The sequence below is a fragment of the Pristiophorus japonicus genome, chromosome 2 (genome assembly GCF_044704955.1).
Source record: "Pristiophorus japonicus isolate sPriJap1 chromosome 2, sPriJap1.hap1, whole genome shotgun sequence".
NCBI lineage: Eukaryota > Metazoa > Chordata > Chondrichthyes > Pristiophoridae > Pristiophorus > Pristiophorus japonicus.
This window is the reverse complement of record NC_091978.1, coordinates 215,922,203-215,944,032: the sequence shown is the minus strand read 5'-3', so window position 1 is coordinate 215,944,032 and position 21,830 is coordinate 215,922,203. Positions and strand designations below refer to the sequence as shown.

Sequence of the window (21,830 nt, the reverse complement as noted above, 5' to 3'; positions counted from 1 at the left end):
TAAATTCTAAATTCCCATCACCCAATTTTTTTCTAGAAAAGAAGTAATGTTGCATAATGCTAATCAAGTGTGTGGAAACCTCACTAGATTATTAAGGGAAAGCAGATGACTCCAATACATAACCATAAACTCTTCTTGCCCCTCCAAAAAAAAACTAGCTTGTGGTGAACCAAAGCAGATGAGAGAAGTAAAAGTAGGCAATAGTGATCATAATATAATATTCCTTAAAATGATAATTGAGTAAGATTATGTATGACGAAAACTAGGTTAATAGATTGGAGAAAAGCTGATTGTGAGAAGTTGAGAATACAACTTGGGAAAATAAAATGGGCAAACCATGATGTAGAACCACAATGTGAAACATTTAAAACAGTGTTCAACAGAGTGCAGAAAACATATATTCCGCTAAAAGGAAAGAACAAACTAAACACTAATGAGACTCCATGGATGAATAAAGCCATAAAAGGAACAATTGAGGGTAAGGAAAGAGACATACATTATGTACATAGACAGCAGGGGAGTGCATGATAAGGGAGACTATGACGAGATTAGGAGAGAAGTCAAAAATAATTAGGAAGGCACAGAGGAACTATGAAATTAAATTGTCAAGGAACAATCAAAATAGTAAAATATTTTATAGGCACATCAATAAAAAAAGGAAGGTTGGGATGAGAATAGAGCAATTAAGGGATAGACAGGATAATTCTAACGATAGAAAGTTGACAGAAATATTAAATAATTATTTCACTTCAGTATTTACCAGGGAGAAAGAACAGGTGGACATGACATTGGATGATGAGATTGGTAATGAGATAAGTGCATTTAAAATTTAAGAAAGGGGATATATTAAATAAACTAATCAAACTCAGAGGATAAACCCCCTGGTCCAGATGGATTGCATCCACTCATTTAAAAATAATCTAGGGATGAGATAGCAGAGGCATTACTACACATATTTAATAATTTGTTATAAAAAGGTGTAGTGCCAGAGGACTGGTAGATATAGCTAGCATAATATCTATATTTAAGAAGGGTGATAGAACATGGCCATGGAATTATAGACCAGTCAAGTTAACATCGATGGCAGGAAAAATAATGGAATCCCTACTAAAAGAGAAAACAGAACATCTAAAAAACAGAAATATAATATTAAATAGTCAACATGGATTTCAAAAGAGAAAGTTATGCTTGACCAACCTTACTGAATTTTTGAAGAGGTACAGCAATGGTAATGCACTGGATGTAATTTATCGAGATTTTCAAAAGGTCTTCGCTAAGATACCCCATAATAGACTGATGAACAAGGTCAGAGAATGCGGAGTCAGGGGACATGTAGCAGAATGGATAGCTATCTGGCTTCAAGGCATAAAACAGAGAGTAGGAGTAAAGGGTAGTTATTCAGTGGCAGAAGGTGGGTAGTGGTGTTCCACAAGGATCAGTGCTAGGACCACTGCTGTTCACAATTTACATTAACGATTTAGACCTTGGAATCAAAAACACAATTTCTAAATTTGCAGATGAAACCAAATTAGGTGGGGTGATAGTCAATAGTGAGGAGAACTGCAACAAATTACAGAAAGACATTAATAAACTTGCAGAAGGGGCATACAATTGGCAAATGAAGTTCAACACAGATAAATGTGAGGTATTACATTATGGTAGGAAGAATAGGGAATTCACTTATTACTTAGAGGGTGCGAGTCTAGGTGGAGTAGAGAAACAGAGAGATCTCGGAGTACAAATACACAAATCGCTAAAAAGTTGCAACACAGGTTAGCAAGGCCATAAAAAAAAGTAACCCAAGCACTAGGGTTTATTTCTAGAGGTATAGAATTGAAAAGTAGGGAAGTTATGCTAAACCTGTATCGAACTTTGGTTAGACCACACTTGAGTACTGTGTAAAATTCAGGTTGCCATATTATAAAAAGGATATCATCATCATCATAGGAGTCCCTCAAAACAAGGATGACTTGTTTCCACGCCAAAAAAGGGATGAGTTCACAGGTGTTTCAATGAAGGACCTAATATTCCGGATCCCAAACTACATCTTGAAGGGTGGAAAATGCCTGTGCGTGGAATTATTTATCGTGTGGTGGCCGTTGCACTCCAGCCACCACATGGGCTTGACAGAACTAGGTCTAGGTCAAGTGGCAAGGATTAACCAAGACGACTGGAGATCAGCTCTGCTGTACAGACCTAGTGCACACACATATCGCAGTGTGGGCTGGCCCGTGCTGTCCCTCGGCCCTCGCCTCTTCTGGGTCCCAAACTCTCGCCTCTCCTGGACCTTGATCATATCCCTCTATGAACTCTTGCAGTTCCTTCGCCCCGACATCGCCACTCCTGCTGTACCTGCCCACACTGCAAATCAGCCATCTCCCTCCTGCAGCAGCACGCTCTGCTCCCTGCAGTGGTATGCCGCCGCACGCTGCTCTCTCTAATGGCCCCGGTCTGCTGATGGTCTTGTAGGCCGGGACCGCGCCGATTTCCGGGCCAGGCCACCTCATGCTGCTCCCTAATTAAAGGATATACAGGCACTGCAAAGGGTGCAGAGAAGATTTACAAGGATGATACCAGAAATGTGAAGGTATACATATCAGGAAAGGATGAACAGGCTGGGTCTCTTTTCTCTTGAAAAAGGAATGCTGAGGGTGACCTAATAGAGGTCTTTAAAATTATGAAAGGTTTTGATAGAGTGGATACAGAGAGAATATTTCCACTTGTGGGGAAGAGCATAACTTGAGGCCATCAATAAAAATTAATCACCAAGAAATCCAATAGGTAATTCAGAAGAAACCTTTTTACCTAAAGAGTGGTGAGAATGTGGAACTCGCTACTACGGGGAGTGGTTGAAGAGAATAGTATCGATGCATAGGGAGGCTAGACAAGCAGATAAGGGAGAAGGGAATAGAGGGTTATGTGGAAAGACAGGAGGAGGCTAGAGTGCAGCATAAATGCCAGCATGGCCGAATGGCCTGTTTCTGTGCCATATATCCTATGTAATGTAATCCTATGTAAAGAATTACCAGTTCCAAGTTCACACATCACCTCTGTACTCACTGATCTATATTGGTTCCTGGTCCAGCAATGCCTTGATTTAAAAATTCTCATCCTTGTTTTCAAATCCCTCCATGGTCTAGCCCCTTCCTATCTCTGTAACCTCCTTCAGCCCTACAAATTTCCCAGATCTCTGCGATCCTCCAATTCTGCCCTCTTGCGCATCCCCAATTTAAAATCACTCCACTATTGATGGTCGTCCCTTCAGATGCCTAAGCCCTAAACTTTGGAACTCCCTGCCTAAACTGCTCCACCTCGCTACCTCCTTTAGCACACTCCTTAAAACTTACCTCTTCTGTCCTAATATCTCATGTGACTTGGAATCAAATTTTGTTTCATAACATTCCTGTGAAGTGCCTTTAAACTTGTACCTTGAATTTATAGTTTAGGCTAAAATGTACCCACCATTATGGGTCAAGGCAGGGCAGCTGGAGGCAGGCAGTCATGTGATGAATATATCCAGTCAGAATTGGCAACCCTAATTATAGACCAAATAGTGGAAAAGAAATTGAGGGTGAGATGTGTAAACAATTTGGATAGGTTTGCAGTGGTAACTTGTATTTATGAGGTATTTTAACTATCCTAAAGTATACAATAAAGGATCAGATGGTGTTAAGATAGCACCCGTGCTAGCAGCTCCTTAATTGAGCTCCTCGCCTTTACAACTCTACCCATGGCCATCTATTGCCATCCTTTACCAACCGCCCCCATTATCCTCTCAACTGCTTAAGATCCCCTGGCCCATAATGGTGGGTGCATTTTAGCCTAAACTACAGGTTCAAGCTACAAGTTTAAAGCGATCTATATAGAGCACATTGTGTTGCCCATCCACAGAATCTGCCTGGTCTGTGTTTTTACTGTATTCTTTTCAATGGTTAGAACTCTGCTCAAATTTGACATCCGAGTCCTCGGTTATCACAACTATGATGACTCTGCTCCTCAGTCGCTTTCAGGTTTCAAGGTAATCGTTTCTAGCCTACAGCCATCTTTACCCACTGCTGTTATCTGCTCAGCTTTGGACTGTACGTCAGTGCAATGCTGGTTTCTTGGCTTTACTTTGCTGTTGAGTGGGTCCTGGACAGAAATTCACTTTTGCCTGGGTTAAAGTCCATTTCTCCGCTGGTTTCTGGACCTTATACTGAATCCACCATCACCGCAACTCTCTCTCTGCTGGGCTGCCACTATTCTGTACCTGATGCTGATTCCTCAATTTACTGCTCTTCATCCAATAAAATTTCATTCATCGCTGAGTAAACTCTGATCTACTCCTGCTGGTTCCATTCTGTTCTGGATACTGCTCCAAATGACCTTTATTTTGCCACTTTCCATGTCAACAGACTCCACTCATCCTTCTGAACTCTCTCATCACCTTTCACTGGACTACATGGGACCAAGCTCCACAAGCTCCTACTGCTGGTCTAGATCTTCCGTGCCGACAGCTGTTCCTTGGACACATTTCCTCATCTGCACCGATCCTGTGCATTTAGTTTTCACCATCCCCTGGCTTACTGGGTTTTACTTCTCTTAACCCCTGCGTTTCACTCCCACTGCTCCTCACTTCTCTGTTGGTATGCTGGACTTACTTTTGTGCAACAAGTCACTACTCACCATCCTTGGACGTCCTGATTAATCTATGCTGGATCATGGTTGACTCTCCATGCCTCATCGGATCTCCATACTCCACTAGACAAACTCCTGCGTCGTGCCCACTCATACTCAGCCTCTCAAACAGCTTCCTGGACTCACTCACAATCCACAACCATCTTCCCATCTGGACACTGGTTTGTCTATGATCCAAGCAGATTCCAACCTGTCTACAAGTCAACTTCATCTCACCACAGGACCTCTGACTTTAACTCTGGATTCTGTAACTTCTGTTTACAACCAGGATATATCTATTCTAATCTTTGTCATGCCTAGTTAACCAAGATAGGACCACAGCTACCCTCGGTGCCTCTCTCAGCATTCTATGAAGTGCCCACCGAGGTGCCCATCACTGCCTCCTTACAAGCTGCAACCCTATTTGCCATCCTCCTCTCACACTGATCTTCTCAACTGACATGCCTGCTGGGGACTAATTGTACCAAACTCCATCCCATTCACTCACCCCAACCACCACTGCCACCTTGAATGCCGTCACTGGATCAACAATCACCGCTCCTCTCTGCCTTTCCTTCATGAATTTCCGTTCACTCGTGAACAACCCATGCTCCTTATTGTGGATAATTGTATTAGCATTAAATGGCAGGCCTTCAAGGCAGAGATAGTTCAGATACAAACCAAGCTTTTTTCCATAAGAAGGAAAGATGGGGCATCCAAAGCTAGAACTCACTGGATGACAAAGGAAACAGAGGTTAAACTAAAACAGAAAAAGGAGGTTTATAAAAAATGTCAGGTACAAAATACAATCTAAAACCAGAGAGAATACAGAGTGTGCAAGGAGAAATTGCAAAAGGATACAAAGGCAAAGAGAGACAATGAGAAAATATTAGCAGTCAACATAAAAAGGGAGTGTAATTTCAAAGCTTGCGGATGATACAAAACTTGGCAATGTAGTAAATAGTGTGCAGGATAGTAGCAGACTTCAGAAGGACATAAGCCAGACAGACTGGTGAAATGGCAGATGCAATTTAATGCAGATAAGTGTGAAGTGATATACTTTGCAAGAAGCAACAGAGACACGGTATAATCTAATGGTACTATTTTGAGGGGACTGCAAGAGCAGAGGGACCTGAGGGGTGCATATTCACAAATTTTTGAAGGTTGCAGGGTAAGTTAATAAACCGGTTAAGAAAGCATATGGGACACTTGGCATTGCATCCCCATTCTGGGCGAAAAAGTGCAATTTAGGGTCAATTGGGCGGTTCCTAAACAAAATGAACAATAAATTTTTAAAAATCAAAAAAATTTACCCCGAGGCTGCTGATTGGGCCTGGCAGCAGAAAAATCAAAAACACATTCTCAAGACCCTTTTAAACTAAATAACCACAACAGATTTTTAAAATAATTAGTAAAAAACCAATCACTGACCTTTTTCTTGCAGAGGTACTCACCTATCGCCCAGCTCTGCTGATCCTCGTGGGCGTTTTTTTCATACTCACCTACGGGTCATCACTGACCCAAATATCGCGCCAGGGCGATCTCAGAACGGTACATGCCGGCGGTCCACTCCCCATTGGTACCTTGAAACCACCGGCGTAACTCAGGTAGGGAATTTTCCGCTTACTTGATTAGCGCCCACAATGGCTAATATCACCCAGAAACCGGAAATAGGAAATTCCAGTCCCATGTAACAATGTATTAGAGAGCCACTATTTATAGTGGATGAATATGACTCAGCCACTTAGCATTGGCCTTCAAGGCTACAGACCTAGAGCTGGAAAATAGGATTAGGCTGAATAGTTCTCTCTCGGTTAGCACGTATACGATGAACCGAATGGCCTCCTTCTGTGCTATAAATTTCTATGATTCTATGATTTAGTAAGTTTAAGTATGACAGACACTCGTGGCAGAGATGGTGTGTTAAGAAAATGTTACAGGAAGAGAGAGACATAGAAAATATGCACTGGTCGGAAGACTTAGGGGCCGAAATTCAGGGTCCCAGGAAGGACAATTTCACGGGTTTTCGGTGGCCACTCGGCAAAATTGACTGGCCGGTGCATTCCGGTCAATTGGCCTCCATGATGCATATTCAATGCGGGGGATTTTTGGGCAGCGTGCACTTCCGCCGCAAGCCGCTGACTTCCGCTACAGTACTGACGTCATCAGGGTGCGTGCTGATGCTATGTGACCATGCCACCCAACTTCACCATAAAAAACGGAGCTTTTTTTCTCCTCCCCCCACCCCCACAGCCCTCAGCCAGCTTTTTGAGTCAGAGCACTTTGCCGTGCTACTCGACGCCGCTGGAGGAGAATGGAGGATTACCGTGATCGGGTATTTTTGATTATAACTTTTTCTGTTGTTTTCTGTGCATTTGGTAAACCTGCAGAGTACTGGTCATAAGTTTTAGAAAGTTTTGAAGACTTTTTAGTGGAGGCCTGTAGGCCTCATTCTCTGCTCCACACAGGCCTGCTTGTGAGGGAACCAGCCTTCCACGGCTCGATGTTGGCAGGGGAACGCCTTGTCCACCTTGTGAGACGCAGGGTGGCATGCAGGAGACGGCGGCGCCATCATCAACGGATACAGAGGCAGCAGCCATGGCTGCCCAACAGAGAGAAGGGCCTGCAGATGGCCACAGACCTCCATGTAGAGAGGGTGGCCAGGAGAGAGATAGCATGAGGAGAAGGTTCAGGTCCGCTGATCCCCCCCGCACCATATACTGAGCAAGGAGCCTTGCCAGCAGCAGTCTGCTGAGGCTCCAGAACATAAGGAGGAACAGGGAGAAGGCGTTCAGCCAGCTGTCATAGGAGGTAGCCAGCACAGACCTGGAAGAAGGAGCCCCTACCGTCAAAGGCTCTACCAACGGCAGTTCTCCTTCCTGGAGCTATGTTTGCGGAGCCTCAGATTTAGAAAGGACGTACTGAGGGAGCTGTGCAATGTCCTGCGCCAAGATCTCCAGCCTCACACAAGGCTCAGGACAGCTCTGACTGTTGAGATCAAGGTCACCATAGCTCTGAACTTTTTTGCTACGAGGATTTTCCAGTCTGTGACTGCAAACATCGCCAACATCTCCCAATTCTCTGCCCATCGCTCCGTCAGTCAGGTCATTGATGCTCTGTATAGAAGAGTGGAATATATCTCATTCTCGATGACCAGGGAGAAGCAGGTGGAATGGCAGGCCAGATGTGTCCGGATTTCAGGGGTCCCCAGGGTGCCATCGACTGCACACACGTTGCCCGAGGACACCGCAACACCATCCCAAACTCTTCAATAGGAAGGGATTCCACTCCCTCAATGTGCAGCTGGTGTGTGACCACCAACGTAAGATCCTGGCAGCTGATGCCAGGTATCCAGGCAGCAGCCATGATTCCTTCATTTTGCGCCAGACCAGTGTGCCCGCCCTCGTCACTGGGCTAAATCAGGATTGTGGATGGCTGCTTGGCGACAAGGGATATCCCCTGTCCACTTGGCTGCTGACTCCACTACAGAACCCCAGGACAGCAGCAGAGCATGCATACAATGATGCTCATTCAGGCATCAGGTGCATCATCGAGCACTGCATTGGGATCCTCAAGCAGAGGTTCCGTTGCCTGGACCGGTCTGGTGGTGCCTTGCAGTACTCTCCTCAATGGGTCTCCATATTCATGGTAGTCTGCTGCATGCTGCACAACCTGGCCCTCATGAGGAGCCAACCACTGGAGGTCGAGCCAGCAGTACCACCTGATGAGAAGGCGCAGGATGAGGAGGAGGAAGAGGAGAATCCCCATTGCCACCCAGCCAGGAGCTGTCATCGCCATCGCAACCCTGCAAGGGAGGTGCAGACACGTCTCATTGCTGTCCGAATTCACATAATCTCATCCCCACATGACCCTTCAGCTCCTATTTTCCATAGCTATCCCAATAAATGCCTTCACACAGAATTGCCCACTCTCAAATGATACTCCTGGCCAGATATATGTGCAAAAAATAAAGATTTATGAAATAATCCAAGTCAGTGCAAAAAGACAAAACAAAAAACAGTACAAGAAACTTACACAAAATCATTTCTCACCCTTGTGCATCTCCTTAAAACACCTCTTACGCATGCCTATCCTGCTATTTCGCCAAAGTGTCTCCCGTGTGGCTGCATCATGGGTCTGGGAAGGCTGCTGTGTTTCTTGTGTGGACGCTGCGGATGTCCATCTCGGATGCCCTTGACCAGCTTTGGCCGTGGAAGGGCCTGTGCAGACTGGTAACCACCCTCCTGGGAGGATTCAGTCTGGCTTGGCTCGGGTGAGGCCATGCATGGAAGAAATGGCGGAGTGGCTGGTCTGGGGCCAGGAATGGTGAGATCCTGAGAGAGCACATCATCAGGATCCTGGTCCGAGGAGCCTGAGTCACTCCCCGGGGTTGACACATTACCACCACCACCACCCTGTGGGAGGTCAGGTTGGTGCTATGACGCGACACCGGAAGGTCCCCTGTGGTTGAAGCCAGCCGTGAACGCAACACAAAGGTGTCAGGTGCCATCGTGCTGAGACTGCATGAGAGCAGCCAGAGTCTCAAATCCATCAGATAGCAGCAGTTTGACACTCCGTAGTCTGTTGCCCAGAGTGGATAAGAGCAATTTGAGCTTCCAGGGCCACCCTTTCCAATCCTGCACCGATGCACTAGTTCCTTTGCGCTTGTACTGAAATGGCAGCTGCCACATCATCTGCAGTTTGCGGCATCACAGCTGGATCCACACGGACAATCTGGGAGTCCATCGCTTGCACACTGGCAACAATGTGCTCCATGGTGTGCACAGAGCTGTCGACTATGCGAGAGACAGAATCCTCCACACTCCTGGCCACTTCAGAAGCTTCCTCACACCCTGGTCAGTGCCCCCAACATCTGTGAATGCATGGCCTCCACCCTTCTTTCGTAAGCCACAACATCGGTGGCATCGTCGGAGTCCTCCTCGGCAGAACTCTGGTGCGGACTCGGCCCCCGGAGAGGTGGCACCTCAGGTTGCCTAGCCCCGTCACCATGTTGCAGCCCACTAGGCCTCGGTGCAAAAACCAGTGCAGACCTCTGCACTACCTCAACTATATCAGACCGCGTACTCCCAGTATCTGAGCTGGCGCGTGTGAGTGGAAGCAGTGATGCATTGGTGCCATCAGTATCCTCCTCTTCCTCATCAGTCACATCCCCGAACAATGGAATGCGCTCCACACTATCACCAGGATTACACCCCTCAATGTCGTCGCTGACATCACTTTAGGGATGTTGTGAAGGGTCTCATCCAGGCCTCCAGCTAGTCTGCGAGGTCTTTCCTCACTCTCCACTGTGCTGGGTGTGGTGCTACTCGGGTGTCTCATCTGCAAGCATAAATGGGAGAAGGGCTGCCATAAGGGGGAGGTGGGGGATTGACGCATAAAGCCTGCAACTAGCAGACTTCCAGAAGGAAAGGCACAGTAGGCGCTGGCACATTCAAGGAGAGGGCGCATTAAAGGAGGGCCTTCACTTACCCATGTCGGCGTCAGCAATATCATGGCCCACAGGGAAGGCACCATGTTTGCCCACGAGCGCCTCAACGCTCTCCTCCAAGGGTGTAAGGACCTGCGTGTCTGTCTCACCACCACCAGTCATCCTCTGCTCCATGCGATTGTGAGCAAGTTTGGCCTGCAAAAGATATATATATAGGCGACAACAGTGAAATGCTGCTTCAGTGACAAAACAGTGAGGATGGGAAATAAGAGAATGTTGAAGGAGACGCTCGCAGATGCAAGGTCAGCAGTTGGTGGAACAGGTACTCACTTTCATAAGATGGATATCATTCAAACGTTTTCTGCACTGCATCGCAGTCCGGTTATGAATGGAGGTCCCTGAAACCTCCCCAGCAATCTCCCTCCATGCATTGGTTAAGACCTCATGAGTGGGTCTCCCCACGTCTCGATAAATCAGTCCCTTGACAGCCTGCATGGGGGTCTTCAGCTCTGCATCAGTAAATCTGCTTGCCCTCCTTGGTCCACGAGCACCAGCCATCCTGCAATCCAACTCCTTCCCTCCTCAGGCCTAGGTGCAAACCTTGGCCTTTAAGAAGGCCAGGGAGCAGCCGCATCGTTAACTACACATTAGCACAATGCTGAATTTCTCCATGGCGACACCACTTCAATCAAGCCACCCACACCGCTGCAAACTGGTGTTTCCAGCCGCTCCTTATTGCAGGACAGCATTTTTTTTTTTGCCTGAATTTCGATTGGGGGCCCGCCGCAAAAAAGTCGGAAGGTGTGCCAGTTTGTAGCGGCTCTGAATTTCGGCCCCTTAATATCTTACTAGATCAGTCGTGATATTGCTCATGGTGAGTTGTGAATTTTCTTTTATTATTCGTTCCTGAGATATGAACGTCGCTGGCAAAACCAGCATTTATTGCCCATTCCTCACTGATCTGGAGAAGATGGTGGTGAGCCGCCTTCTTGAACCGCTGCAGTCCGTATGGTAAAGGTACCTCCAGTGATCTTAGGGAGGCAGTTACAGGATTTTGACCCAGTGAGATGAAGGAACAGTGATATATTTTGTAGTCAGGATGGTGTATAACTTGATGGGGAACTACTTGCAGGTGATAGTGTTCCTAGGCACGTGTTGCCCTTTTTCTTCTAGGTGGCAGAAGTCAAAGAAGATGCTGATGAAGAAGCCTTGGTGAGTTGCTCCAGTGCATCTTGTTGATGGTTCACAATGCAGCCACGGTGTGCCAGTGGTGGAAGAAGTGAATGTTTAAGGTGATGGATGTGGTGTGGGGTGTGTTGTCCTAGATGGTGTCGAGCTTCTTGAATGTTGTTAGAGCTGCAATCATCCAGGCAACTGGAGAATATTCCATCACACTTGTGCCTTGTAGATAGTGGAAAGGTTTTAGGGGGTCAGGAGGCGAGATACTCGCCGCAAAATACTCAGCCTCTCACCTCCTCTTGTAGCCAGAGTATGTGTGTGGCTGGTCCAATTAAGTTTCTGGTCAATGGTGATAACCCCGGCCCCGCCCCCAGAATGTTGATGGTGGGGAATTTGGCACTGGTAATGCCATTGAATGTCATGGGGCAGTGGTTAGACTCTCTCTTATTGGACATAGTCATTGTCTGGCATGTGTGTGGCATGAATGTTACTTGCTACTTTATCAGCCCAAGGCTGAATTTTGTCCAGGTCTTCCTGCATGTGGGCACTGATGGTTTAATTATCTGGCGAGTTGCTAATGCAACTGAACTCTGTGCGGTCATCGGCAAACATCCCCACTTCTGACCTTATGATGGAGGCAAGGTCTTTGATGAAGCAGCTGAAGATGGCTGGGCCTCGGACACTGCCGCAAGGAACTCCTCTCTTTGTGCTAGGTATGAGTCAGACTGAACACTGTGAGCTCAAAGTAAACTGTGACCTTAGTCTTTTATTGCAGGTCTCCAGAATGCCTCTCCAACCTGTGAGGCCTCCTTAAATACCTGTGCTCCCAAGGGATTATGGGATCCCTTGGGACTCCAGGGGATGAGCCCTCTGGTGGTTGTAGAGGGTAAATACAAGTTCACATATATAACACTCCTTTCCCCCCCCACCCCCGCTAAAGTCAATAGTGTAACTATTTACAATGTGAGTCGATCTGGGGCCCTTCTTGCCCTGGTTGATCGTCTCGGTGTGAAAGCTGGTATTGTTGAATCATTTGTTGGGCCCTCGATGGGCTGCTGTGCAGCTGGCCTTGCTGGGCTGCCTGGTGTGTTGGGTCTTGCTGGGCTGCTGTGGATGATGGGTTCTGCTTCGTGGTCAACCGTGATGCCAGTTGCCACTGGTGTGTATGTTGGGGGATCAAAAAAGTTAGGGTCCAACGTGGGTTGCTCAGGAGAGTCCGTAAATCTGAGTTTGATTTGGTCCAAGTGTTTCCGGTGAATGAGTCCATTTGAAAGTTTGACCCGAAACACTTTGACCCGAAACACCCTGCTCCCCCCTTTGGTCATGACCGTACCGGGAAGCCACTTGGGACCTTGTCCATAATTCAATACAAATACAGGATCATCGATTTCAATCTCGCGTGACACATTTGCGCTAACATGGTATGTACTTTGTTGAAGCTGCCTGCTCTCTACCTGTTCATGTAGATCAAGGTGAACTAACGAGAACCTTGTCTTAAGTGCTCTTTTCATGAACAGTTCAGCAGGTGGGATCCCAGTGAGCGAGTAGGGTCTCGGTGCTCTAGCTAAGCAGGACTCGGGATAGGCAAGTCTGCAGCGAGCCTTCAGTTACACTCTTCAAGCCTTGCTTGACTGCTCTCTCTGCGACCATTGGACGCTGGTTTAAACGGGGCAGATGTGACATGTTTGATCCCGTTACGGGTCATGAATTCTTTGAACTCAGCACTGGTAAAACATGGCCCGGTGGTGCTCACCAGGACATCAGGTAGGCCGTGTGTGGCAAACATGGCCCGCAGGCTTTCAGTTGTGACAGCGGACATGCTAGCCGACATTATCTCACATTCAATCCACTTGGAATATGCGTTTACAACCACAAGGAACATTTTACCCAAGAACGGGCCTGCATAGTCGACGTGTACCCTAGACCACGGTTTGGAGGGCCAAGATCATAAACTTAGTGGTGTCTCCCTGGGTATACTGCTTAACTGCGAGCATGTATTACATCTGTGAACGCAGGATTCAAAGTCCGCATCGATACCGGGCCACCACACGTGGGATCTGGCTATCGCTTTCATCATTACGATGCCTCGGTGGGTACTGTGGAGGTCATTGATGAAGGTGTCTCTGCCCTTCTTGGGGACCACTACTCGATTGCCCCACAGAAGGCAGTCTGCTTGTATAGACATTTCATCTTTGCGCCTCTGGAACAGCTTAATCTCTTCCTGCATTTCCACTGGGACACTGGACCAGCTCCCGTGAAGCACACAGCTTTTGACTAGAGATAATAAGGGGTCCTGGCTTGTCCAGGTTTTGATCTGCCGGGCAGTGACAGGTGATTGTTCACTCTCAAATGCTTCCACAACCATGGCTAAATCTGCAGGCTGCGCCATTTCCACCCCCATGGTGGGCAATGGCAGCCTACTGAGAACATCGGCGCAGTTTTCTGTGCCTGGCCTGTGGCGGATGGCGTAGTTGTATGCAGACGTGAGCACCTATTTCTTGATGCGGGCCGATGCGTTGGTATTTATCCCTTTACTCTCGGAAAACAGGGATATAAGTGGCTTATGGTCAGTTTCCAATTCAAATTTTAGCCCAAACAGGTATTGATGCATTTTCTTTACCCCATAGACACATGCTAATGCTTCTTTCTCAATCATGCTGTAGGCTCTCTCAGCCTTAGACAGACTCCTGGATGCATAAGCAACCGGTTGCAGTTTCCCAGAATCATTAGCTTGTTGCAAATCACACCCGACGCCATATGACGATGCATCACATGCTAGTACCAAACACTTACATGGATCATACAACACAAGCAATTTGTTTGAGCATAACAATTTTCTCACTTTTACAAAGGCATTTTCTTGGCTTTTGCCCCAAACCCATTCGTCCCCTTTTCATAGTAAAACATACAGTGGTTCTCAGTGTGCTAAGACCCGGTAAGAAGTTGCCAAAACAGTTCAGGAGTCCAAGAAACGACCGCAGCTCCGTCACGTTCTGTGGCCTCGGTGCATTCTCGATTGCCTCAGTCTTCGCGTTGGTGGGCCTGTTGCTGTCCGCCGCAATCCTCCTTCCCAAGAACTCCACTTCAGGCACCAAGAAAACGCACATCGAGTATTTTAACCTGAGCCCCACACGGTTGAGTCAACTAAGAACCTCCTCCAGGTGCTGCAGATGCTCGACTATGTTCCGACCTGTGACCAAGATGTCGTCCTGGAAGACCACGGTGTGTGGGACCAACTTCAGTAAGCTTTCCATGTTTCTCTGGAATATCGCCGCCGCTGATCGGATTCCAAACGGGCATCTGTTATCAACAAAAAGACCTTTGTGCATGTTGATGTAGATGAGGGCCTTCGATGATTCTTCCAGTTCCTGCGTCATGTAGGGCTGAAGTCAGATCCAGCTTCGTGAACGTCTTTCCTCCCGCCAGCATTGCAAAGAGGTCGTCGGCCTTTGGTAGTGGGTATTGGTCCTGCAGGGATAAACAATTGATAGTTACTGTGTAAGCGCCACAGATTCTGACGCTGCCATCTCCCTTGAGGACAGGAACGATCGGACTGGCCCACTCGTTGAATTCGATCGGTGAAATGATGCCCTCTCTTTTCAGCTGGTCAAGCTTGATCTCTACCCTTTCTCTCAACATGTACGGTACTGCTCTCACCTTGTGATGGATGGATCGCGCCCCTGGAATTAGGTGGATCCGCATTTTTTCTCCTTGAAATTTCCCGATGCCTGGTTCGAACAGCGAAGGAAATTTGTTTAAGACCTGGGTACACGAAGTGTCTTCAGCGGGCGATAGCGCTCGGACGTCGTCCCAGTTCCAGCGTATCTTTCCCAGCCAGCTCCTGCCGAGCAGCGTGGGACCATCACCCGGTACTACCCAGAGTGGTAGCTTGTGCACTGCTCCATCGTAGGAGACCTTTACAGTAGCACTGCTGCTTACAGGAATCAGTTCTTTTGTATAAGTTCTTAGTTTCGTGTGAACTGGAGTTAAGACTGGTCTTGAGGCCTTGTTGCACCACAATCTTTCGAAAGTCTTTTTGCCCATGGTGGACTGGCTCATGCCCGTGTCCAGCTCCATTGACACTGGAGTCCATTTAGTTCAACATTCAGCATAATCGGGGGAACAGTTCGTGGTGAATGTGTGCACTCCATGTACCTTTGCCTCCTTGGTCTGAGACTCTGGTTCCTCGTGATCCTCCGTGGATCTGTCCTCCTCTCCAACATGGTGGTTTGCAGGTTTAACTGGATTTGCAGCTCGCCTACACACTCGTTGGAGGTGTACCATTGTTCCACAGCCCTTGCAAACGTACCTTTTGAAGCGGCATGAATGGAAACGATGATCACCCCCGCAGCGCCAACAAGGTGTTAATGGCCTTGCATTCATCACCCTTGATGATGGACTCAGACATCAGCAGATGTGCAGCTGCAGGTATGTGTGACCTGCCCTGTACGTTACGATTCGAAATCATCACTTTGTTCACAATACTTGTAGCAGCGCTTGTGTGCTGAGAGATTTGCTTCGTATTGTCACTGGTGGCAATGAACTGCCTGGGCTATCGCGATGGCCTTACTCAAGGTTGGGGTCTCTGCAGTCAAAAGTTTGCTAAGTATGGTTTCGTGGCCAATGCCAAGTATGAAAAAGTCTCTGAGCATGTGCTCCAAATGTCCTTCAAATTCGCAATGTCCTGCAAGGCATCTTAACACAGCGACATAACTCGCCACTTCCTTCAAACCTTTTGTAGGTGTAGAACCGGTACCTCGCCATCAGAACGCTTTCCTTCGGGTTCAAATGATCTCGGACCAGCGTGCACAAATCATACGAATTCTCCATGGGTTTCACTGGAGTGAGCAGATTCTTCATGAGGCCATACATTGGTGCCCCACAGACGGTGAGGAGGATCACCCTTCGTTTGGCAGTGTTCTCTTCACCATCTCGCTCGCTGGCTACAAAGTATTGGTCGAGTCGCTCCACAAACGTTTCCCAATCATCTCCCTCCAAGAATTTGTCCAGGATGCCCACTGTTCTCTGCATCTTTGGGTTAACTATCTGTATCTCGTCAACAGTTGTTATGTATGGAGAAAGAGTCAGACTGAACACTATGTGTTCAAAGTAAAGTGTGACTTAGTCTTTTATTGCAGGTTCACAAATATAACCATATGACTCCAACCAGTAGATAGTTTCCACCCCCCACCACCACTTGATATGCCATGGAGTGAGTCGAATTGGTCTCTACGATGGTGGGGACCTCAGGAGGAGGCCGGTATGGATCATCCACTCGACATTTCTGGCCGACGATGGTTGTAAACGCTTCAGCCTTGTTTTTTTACACTTGCGTGCTGGGCTCCGCCATCATTGAGGATCGGGATATTCATGGAGCCTACTCCTCCTGTTCGTTGTTTAATTGTCCACCATCATTCACGACTGGATGTGGCTCCGTCATGCTGCTTTCGCTGTTTAGCATGCATGTAGTCTGTGTTGCAACTTCCCCAGGTTGACACCTCATTTTTAAAAAAAAAAGGTATGCCTGGTGCTACTCATGGTATGCTCTTCTACACTCATTGAACCAGGTTTGGTCCCCTGGCTTGATCATAATGGTTGAATGAGGGATATGCCGGGCCATGAAGTTTGCGGTGAGTACAATTCTGCTGCTGCTGATGATCCACACCACTTCACAGATGCCCAGCTTTGAGCTGCTAGATCTGTTCTGAATCTATCCCATTTAGCACGGTGATAGTGCCACACAACTCGATGGAGAGTGTCCTCAGTGCAAAGATGGGCCTTCGTCTCCACAAGGACTGTGCGGTGGTCACTGCGACCAATGCTGTCATGGACAGATGGATCTGCGACAGGTAGATTGGTGAGGATAAGGTCAAGTACGCATTTCCCCTCGTGTTGGTTCTCTCACCACCTGCCACAGGCCCAGTCTGGCAGCTATGTCCTTCAGGACTTGGCCAGCTCGGTCAGTAGTGGTGTTACCGAGCCACTTTTGGCAATGGACATTGAAGTCCCCCAACCAGAGTACAGTCTGTGTTCTTGCTACTCTTGGTGCTTCTTCCAAGTGGTGGTCAACATGGAGGTGTACTGATTCATCAGCTGAGTGAGGGCAGTAAATGGTAATCACAGCAGGAGCTTTCCTTGCCTGTGCTTGACCTGAAGCCACGAGACTTCTTGGGAACTGAAGTCAATGTTGAGGACTTCGGGGGCCACTCCCTCCTGACTGCATACCCTGTACCATCACCTCTGGTGGGTCAGTCCTGCCGATGGAACAGAAGATACCCAGGGATGGTGATGGAGGAGTCTGGGGCATTGGCTGAAAGGTATGATTCTGTGAGTATGACTATGTCAGACTGTGGCTTGACTAGTCTGTGAGTCAGCTCTCCCAATTTTGAGACAAGTCCCCAGATGCTAGTGAGGCGCACTTTGCAGGGTTGACTGGGTGTGCCATTGTCGTGTCCGAAGTCGGTACCGAGGTCGATGCCTGATGGTCAGTCCAGTTTCATTCTTATTATTGTTTTTTGTAGCGATTTGTTACAACTGAGTGGCTTGCTAGGCCATTTCAGAGGGCAGTTAAGATCAACCACATTACTGCGGTCTGGAGTCACATATAGGCCAGACCAGGTAAGAATGGCAGATTTCCTTCCCTAAAAAGGACATTAGTGAACCAGTTGGGTTTTTACGACAGTCCAATAATCTCATTGTCACCATTACTGATACTATGCTATTTTATAACAATAGAGGCATTATACAATGTATTATCAGAGCCATTGATTTATGACAGCTGAATAAGACAAATTTCATTTTTATGACATGGTATTCTAGGATTTGGGAGAAAGAATTCCTCAACCCTGTCCATTTTCCATGAAAACCTATGAGAGTAGCTTTGATTATGTGTTCCTTTACCTGTGTATTTAAATTTTCTTTTCTTTTAATTATACAAGCAGCCCAAGATACACAGGAAAATGCAAGGCAACATGATTGGATGTTGGTATGTTGTAGTGGGGTCTGAGTTATGTGGTTTTGGAGCCATCATGGGGGGTTGGTGGTGAGGGGATAGCTGTTAAGTTTTGGTAGCATTGAAGAGTGGCTCTGGAGCATGCCAGTATTGTGGAGGATGAACCTATGACTTGGTAGCACTGGGAGCATGAGGGTAGAGCTTGGAATATCGTAGTAGTAGAAGGTTTAGTGTTTGGCAACAGGAGGTGTCCCTTGGTATTACAGCACTGGTGGTGGGTATGGTGCACTCAGGGTCAGAGGGGAGGTACTAGAGCCTATCAGCAATGGTGACAGGCTGGGGAGGACTGGGATGGTGGGTAATTCCAACACTGGGTATTGGTGCTGGGATCCGAAACATTAAAGTGGGGGTTCTAAGGTGCGTCAGAGCTAGGACAGTGCCTAGAGTCTGACAGATTTGGAGAGGCGCAGCAATATAGCTGCACTGGGGGATGCCTTGAGCCTGGCAGCACTGAGGCAATGTCAGGGTTTGGTTGCATTGTGGGGGAGGGGGTATCCTGTGGTGGGGAGGGAGAAGTTCCAGGGTGAAGTCTATTTGCATTAAGTGCAGGAAACACCAGGGTCCATCAGTACTTCTGGTTATACTGGGAGCAGGTTGGATCAAGGAAACAAGGATCCAGGAGAAGTCAGTGGGGGTACCCATGATCTGGGAGCATTTGAAGAGGTATCCCAGCATCAGGAAAAAAGTGTGAGCTATAATTAAATAGGATACAGGTAACTGCTTCTCAAAGGCAAAAGCTAAATGAACAAACATAGGTGACATAATTAGCCCATATTATTTAACTAAAATATTTTCAAAATTAAATTGATTCGGTTAAGAAAGAAAATACATCACAACACTAAATGTTCTAGCACAACAGGAAAAACATTTTAACAGTTACATGATTACATTTGTTTTATTACTCCAACAGCTGCTCTCTCTGGCATCCTCTGATACGTTTACTGAAGTAAAAAAATGAGCAACTTGTATTCAACTTTTAGTTGAAAAGCTACCGAAGTTCACTGTCTAATTTCAAAATGTAAACAAAAATACTTTTGTACAAAGGTGTAACTCGACTTTCCCACCGAGTCTGGACCTATGCACTCTAATCACATGTCCCTGCTCTGCTTCCTTTCAAATGAGATCCCCACCATCATAGATGCCAGTCTTCAGCCAATTTGATTCACTCCACATAATATAAAAAAATGGCTGAGTACACTGGATTCAGCAAAGGCTAATGGATCCAACAACATCCCAGCTGTAGTGCTGAACTAACCACACCTCTAACCAAGCTGTTCCAGTACAGCTACAACACTGGCATCAACCCGACAAAATGGAAAATTGCCCAGGTGTGTCCTGTCCACAAAAAGCAGCACAAATCCAATCCAGCCCATTACCAGACTCTCAATCATCAACAAAGTGATGGAAAATGTTGCCGTTAGAGCTATCAACCGGACTTACTCACCAATAACCTGCTCACTAAAGTTCAGTTTGGGTTCCGCCAGGACCACTCAGCTCCAGACCTCATTATAGCCTTGGTCCAAACATGGACAAAACAGCTGAATTCCAGATGAGGTGAGAGTGACTGCTCTTGACATCAAGAAAGCCTTTGACCAAGTATGGCATCAAAGAGCCATGGTAAAATTGAGGTCAATGGGAATCAGAGGGAAAATTCTCCACTGGCTGGATTCATACCAAGCACAAAGGAAGATGGTTGTGGTTGTTGAAGGTCAATCATCTCAGCCCCAGGACATCACTACAAGAGTTCCTCAGGGCAGTGTCCTAGGCCCAACCATTTTCAGCTGCTTCATCAATGACCTGCTCTCCATCACGAAGGAAGGCACAAATAACATTCAGAAAATATTAGGGGACTGAGAGTCTAGCGAGAAGGAGGAACTGAAGGAAATCCTTACTAGTCAGGAAATTGTGTTAGGGAAATTGATGGAATTGAAGGCTGATAAATCCCCAGGGCCTGATAGTCTGCATCCCAGAGTACTTAAGAAAGTGGCCCTAGAAATAGTGGATGCATTGGTGATCATTTTCCAACAGTCTATCAACTCTGGATCAGTTCCTATGGACTGGGGAAGCTAATGTAACGCAACTTTTTTTTTAAAAAAGAGGGGAGAGAAAAGGGGTAATTATAGACTGGTTAGCCTGACATCAGTAGTGGGGAAAATGTTGGAATCAATTGTTACAGATGAAATAACAGTGCATTTGGAAAGCAGTGACAGGATTGGTCCAAGTCAACATGGATTTATGAAAGGGAAATCATGCTTGACAAATCTTCTAGAATTGTTTGAGGATGTAACTAGTATAGTTGACAAGGGAGAACCAGTGAATGTGGTGTATTTGGACTTTCAAAAGGCTTTTGGCAAGGTCCCACACAAGAGGTCGGTGTGCAAAATTAAAGCACATGGTATTGGGGGTAATGTACTGACGTGGATAGAGAACTGGTTGGCAGACAGGAAAGCAGAGAGTCGGGATAAACGGGTCCTTCTCAGAATGGCAGGCAGTGACTAGTGGGGTGCCGCAGGGCTCAGTGCTGGAATCCCAGCTATTTACAATATACATCAATGATTTAGATGAAGGAATTGAGAGTAATATCTCCAAGTTTGCAGATGACACTAAAAGCTGGGTGGTGGTGTGAGGAGGATACTAAGAGGCTGCAGGGTGACAGGACAGGTTAGGTGAGTGGGCAAATGCATGGCAGATGCAGTATAATGTGGATAAATGTGAGGTTATCCACTTTGGTGGCAAAAACACGAAGACAGATTATCTGAATGGTGGCAGATTAGGAAAAGGGGAGGTGCAACGAGACCTGGGTGTCATGGTACATCAGTCATTGAAGGTTGGCATGCAGGTGCAGCAGGCGGTGAAGGCGGCAAATGGCATGTTGGCCTTCATAGCTAGAGGATTTGAGCATAGGAGCAGGGAGGTCTTACTGCAGCTGTACAGGGCCTTGGTGAGGCCTCATCTGGAATACTGTGTTCAGTTTTGGTCTCCTCGTCTGAGGAAGGACGTTCTTGCTATTGAGGGAGTGCAGCGAAGGTTCACCAAACTGATTCCCGGGATGGCAAGACTGACATATGAGGAGAGACTGGATCGACTGGGTCTGTATTCACTGGAGTTTAGAAGAATAAGAGTGGATCTCATAGAAACATATAAAATTCTGACAGGACTGGACAGGTTAGAAGCAGGAAGACTGTTCCCGATGTTGGGGGAGTCCAGAACCAGGGGTCACAGTCTAAGGATAAGGGGTAAGCCATTTAGGACAGAGATGAGAAGAAACTTCTTCACTCAGAGAGTTGTTAACCTGTGGAATTCTCTTCCACAGGGAGTTGTTGATGCCAGTTCGTTTGATATATTCAAGAGTGAGCTAGATATGGCCCTTACGGCTAAAGGGATCAAGGGGTATGGAGAGAAAGCAGGAAAGGGGTAGAGGTGAATGATCAGCCATGATCTCATTGAATGGTGGTGCAGGCTTGAAGGGCCGAATGGCCTACTCCTGCACCTATTTTCTATATTTCTATCATAAGATCAGAAGAGGGGATGCTC

The 21,830-nt window shown here is 46.9% G+C and overlaps 1 protein-coding gene across 1 annotated transcript in view; it reads right to left on the bottom strand.

Moving 5' to 3' along the window:
• rab28 (RAB28, member RAS oncogene family) overlaps positions 1-21,830 on the bottom strand; it is a 337,454-nt gene that overhangs the window by 299,744 nt on the left and 15,880 nt on the right. Inside the window, exon 2 of the mRNA XM_070861390.1 lies at positions 10,147-10,300. Within this exon, the coding sequence (XP_070717491.1) occupies positions 10,147-10,300 (154 nt within the window). The remainder of the gene's footprint in view (positions 1-10,146; positions 10,301-21,830) is intronic.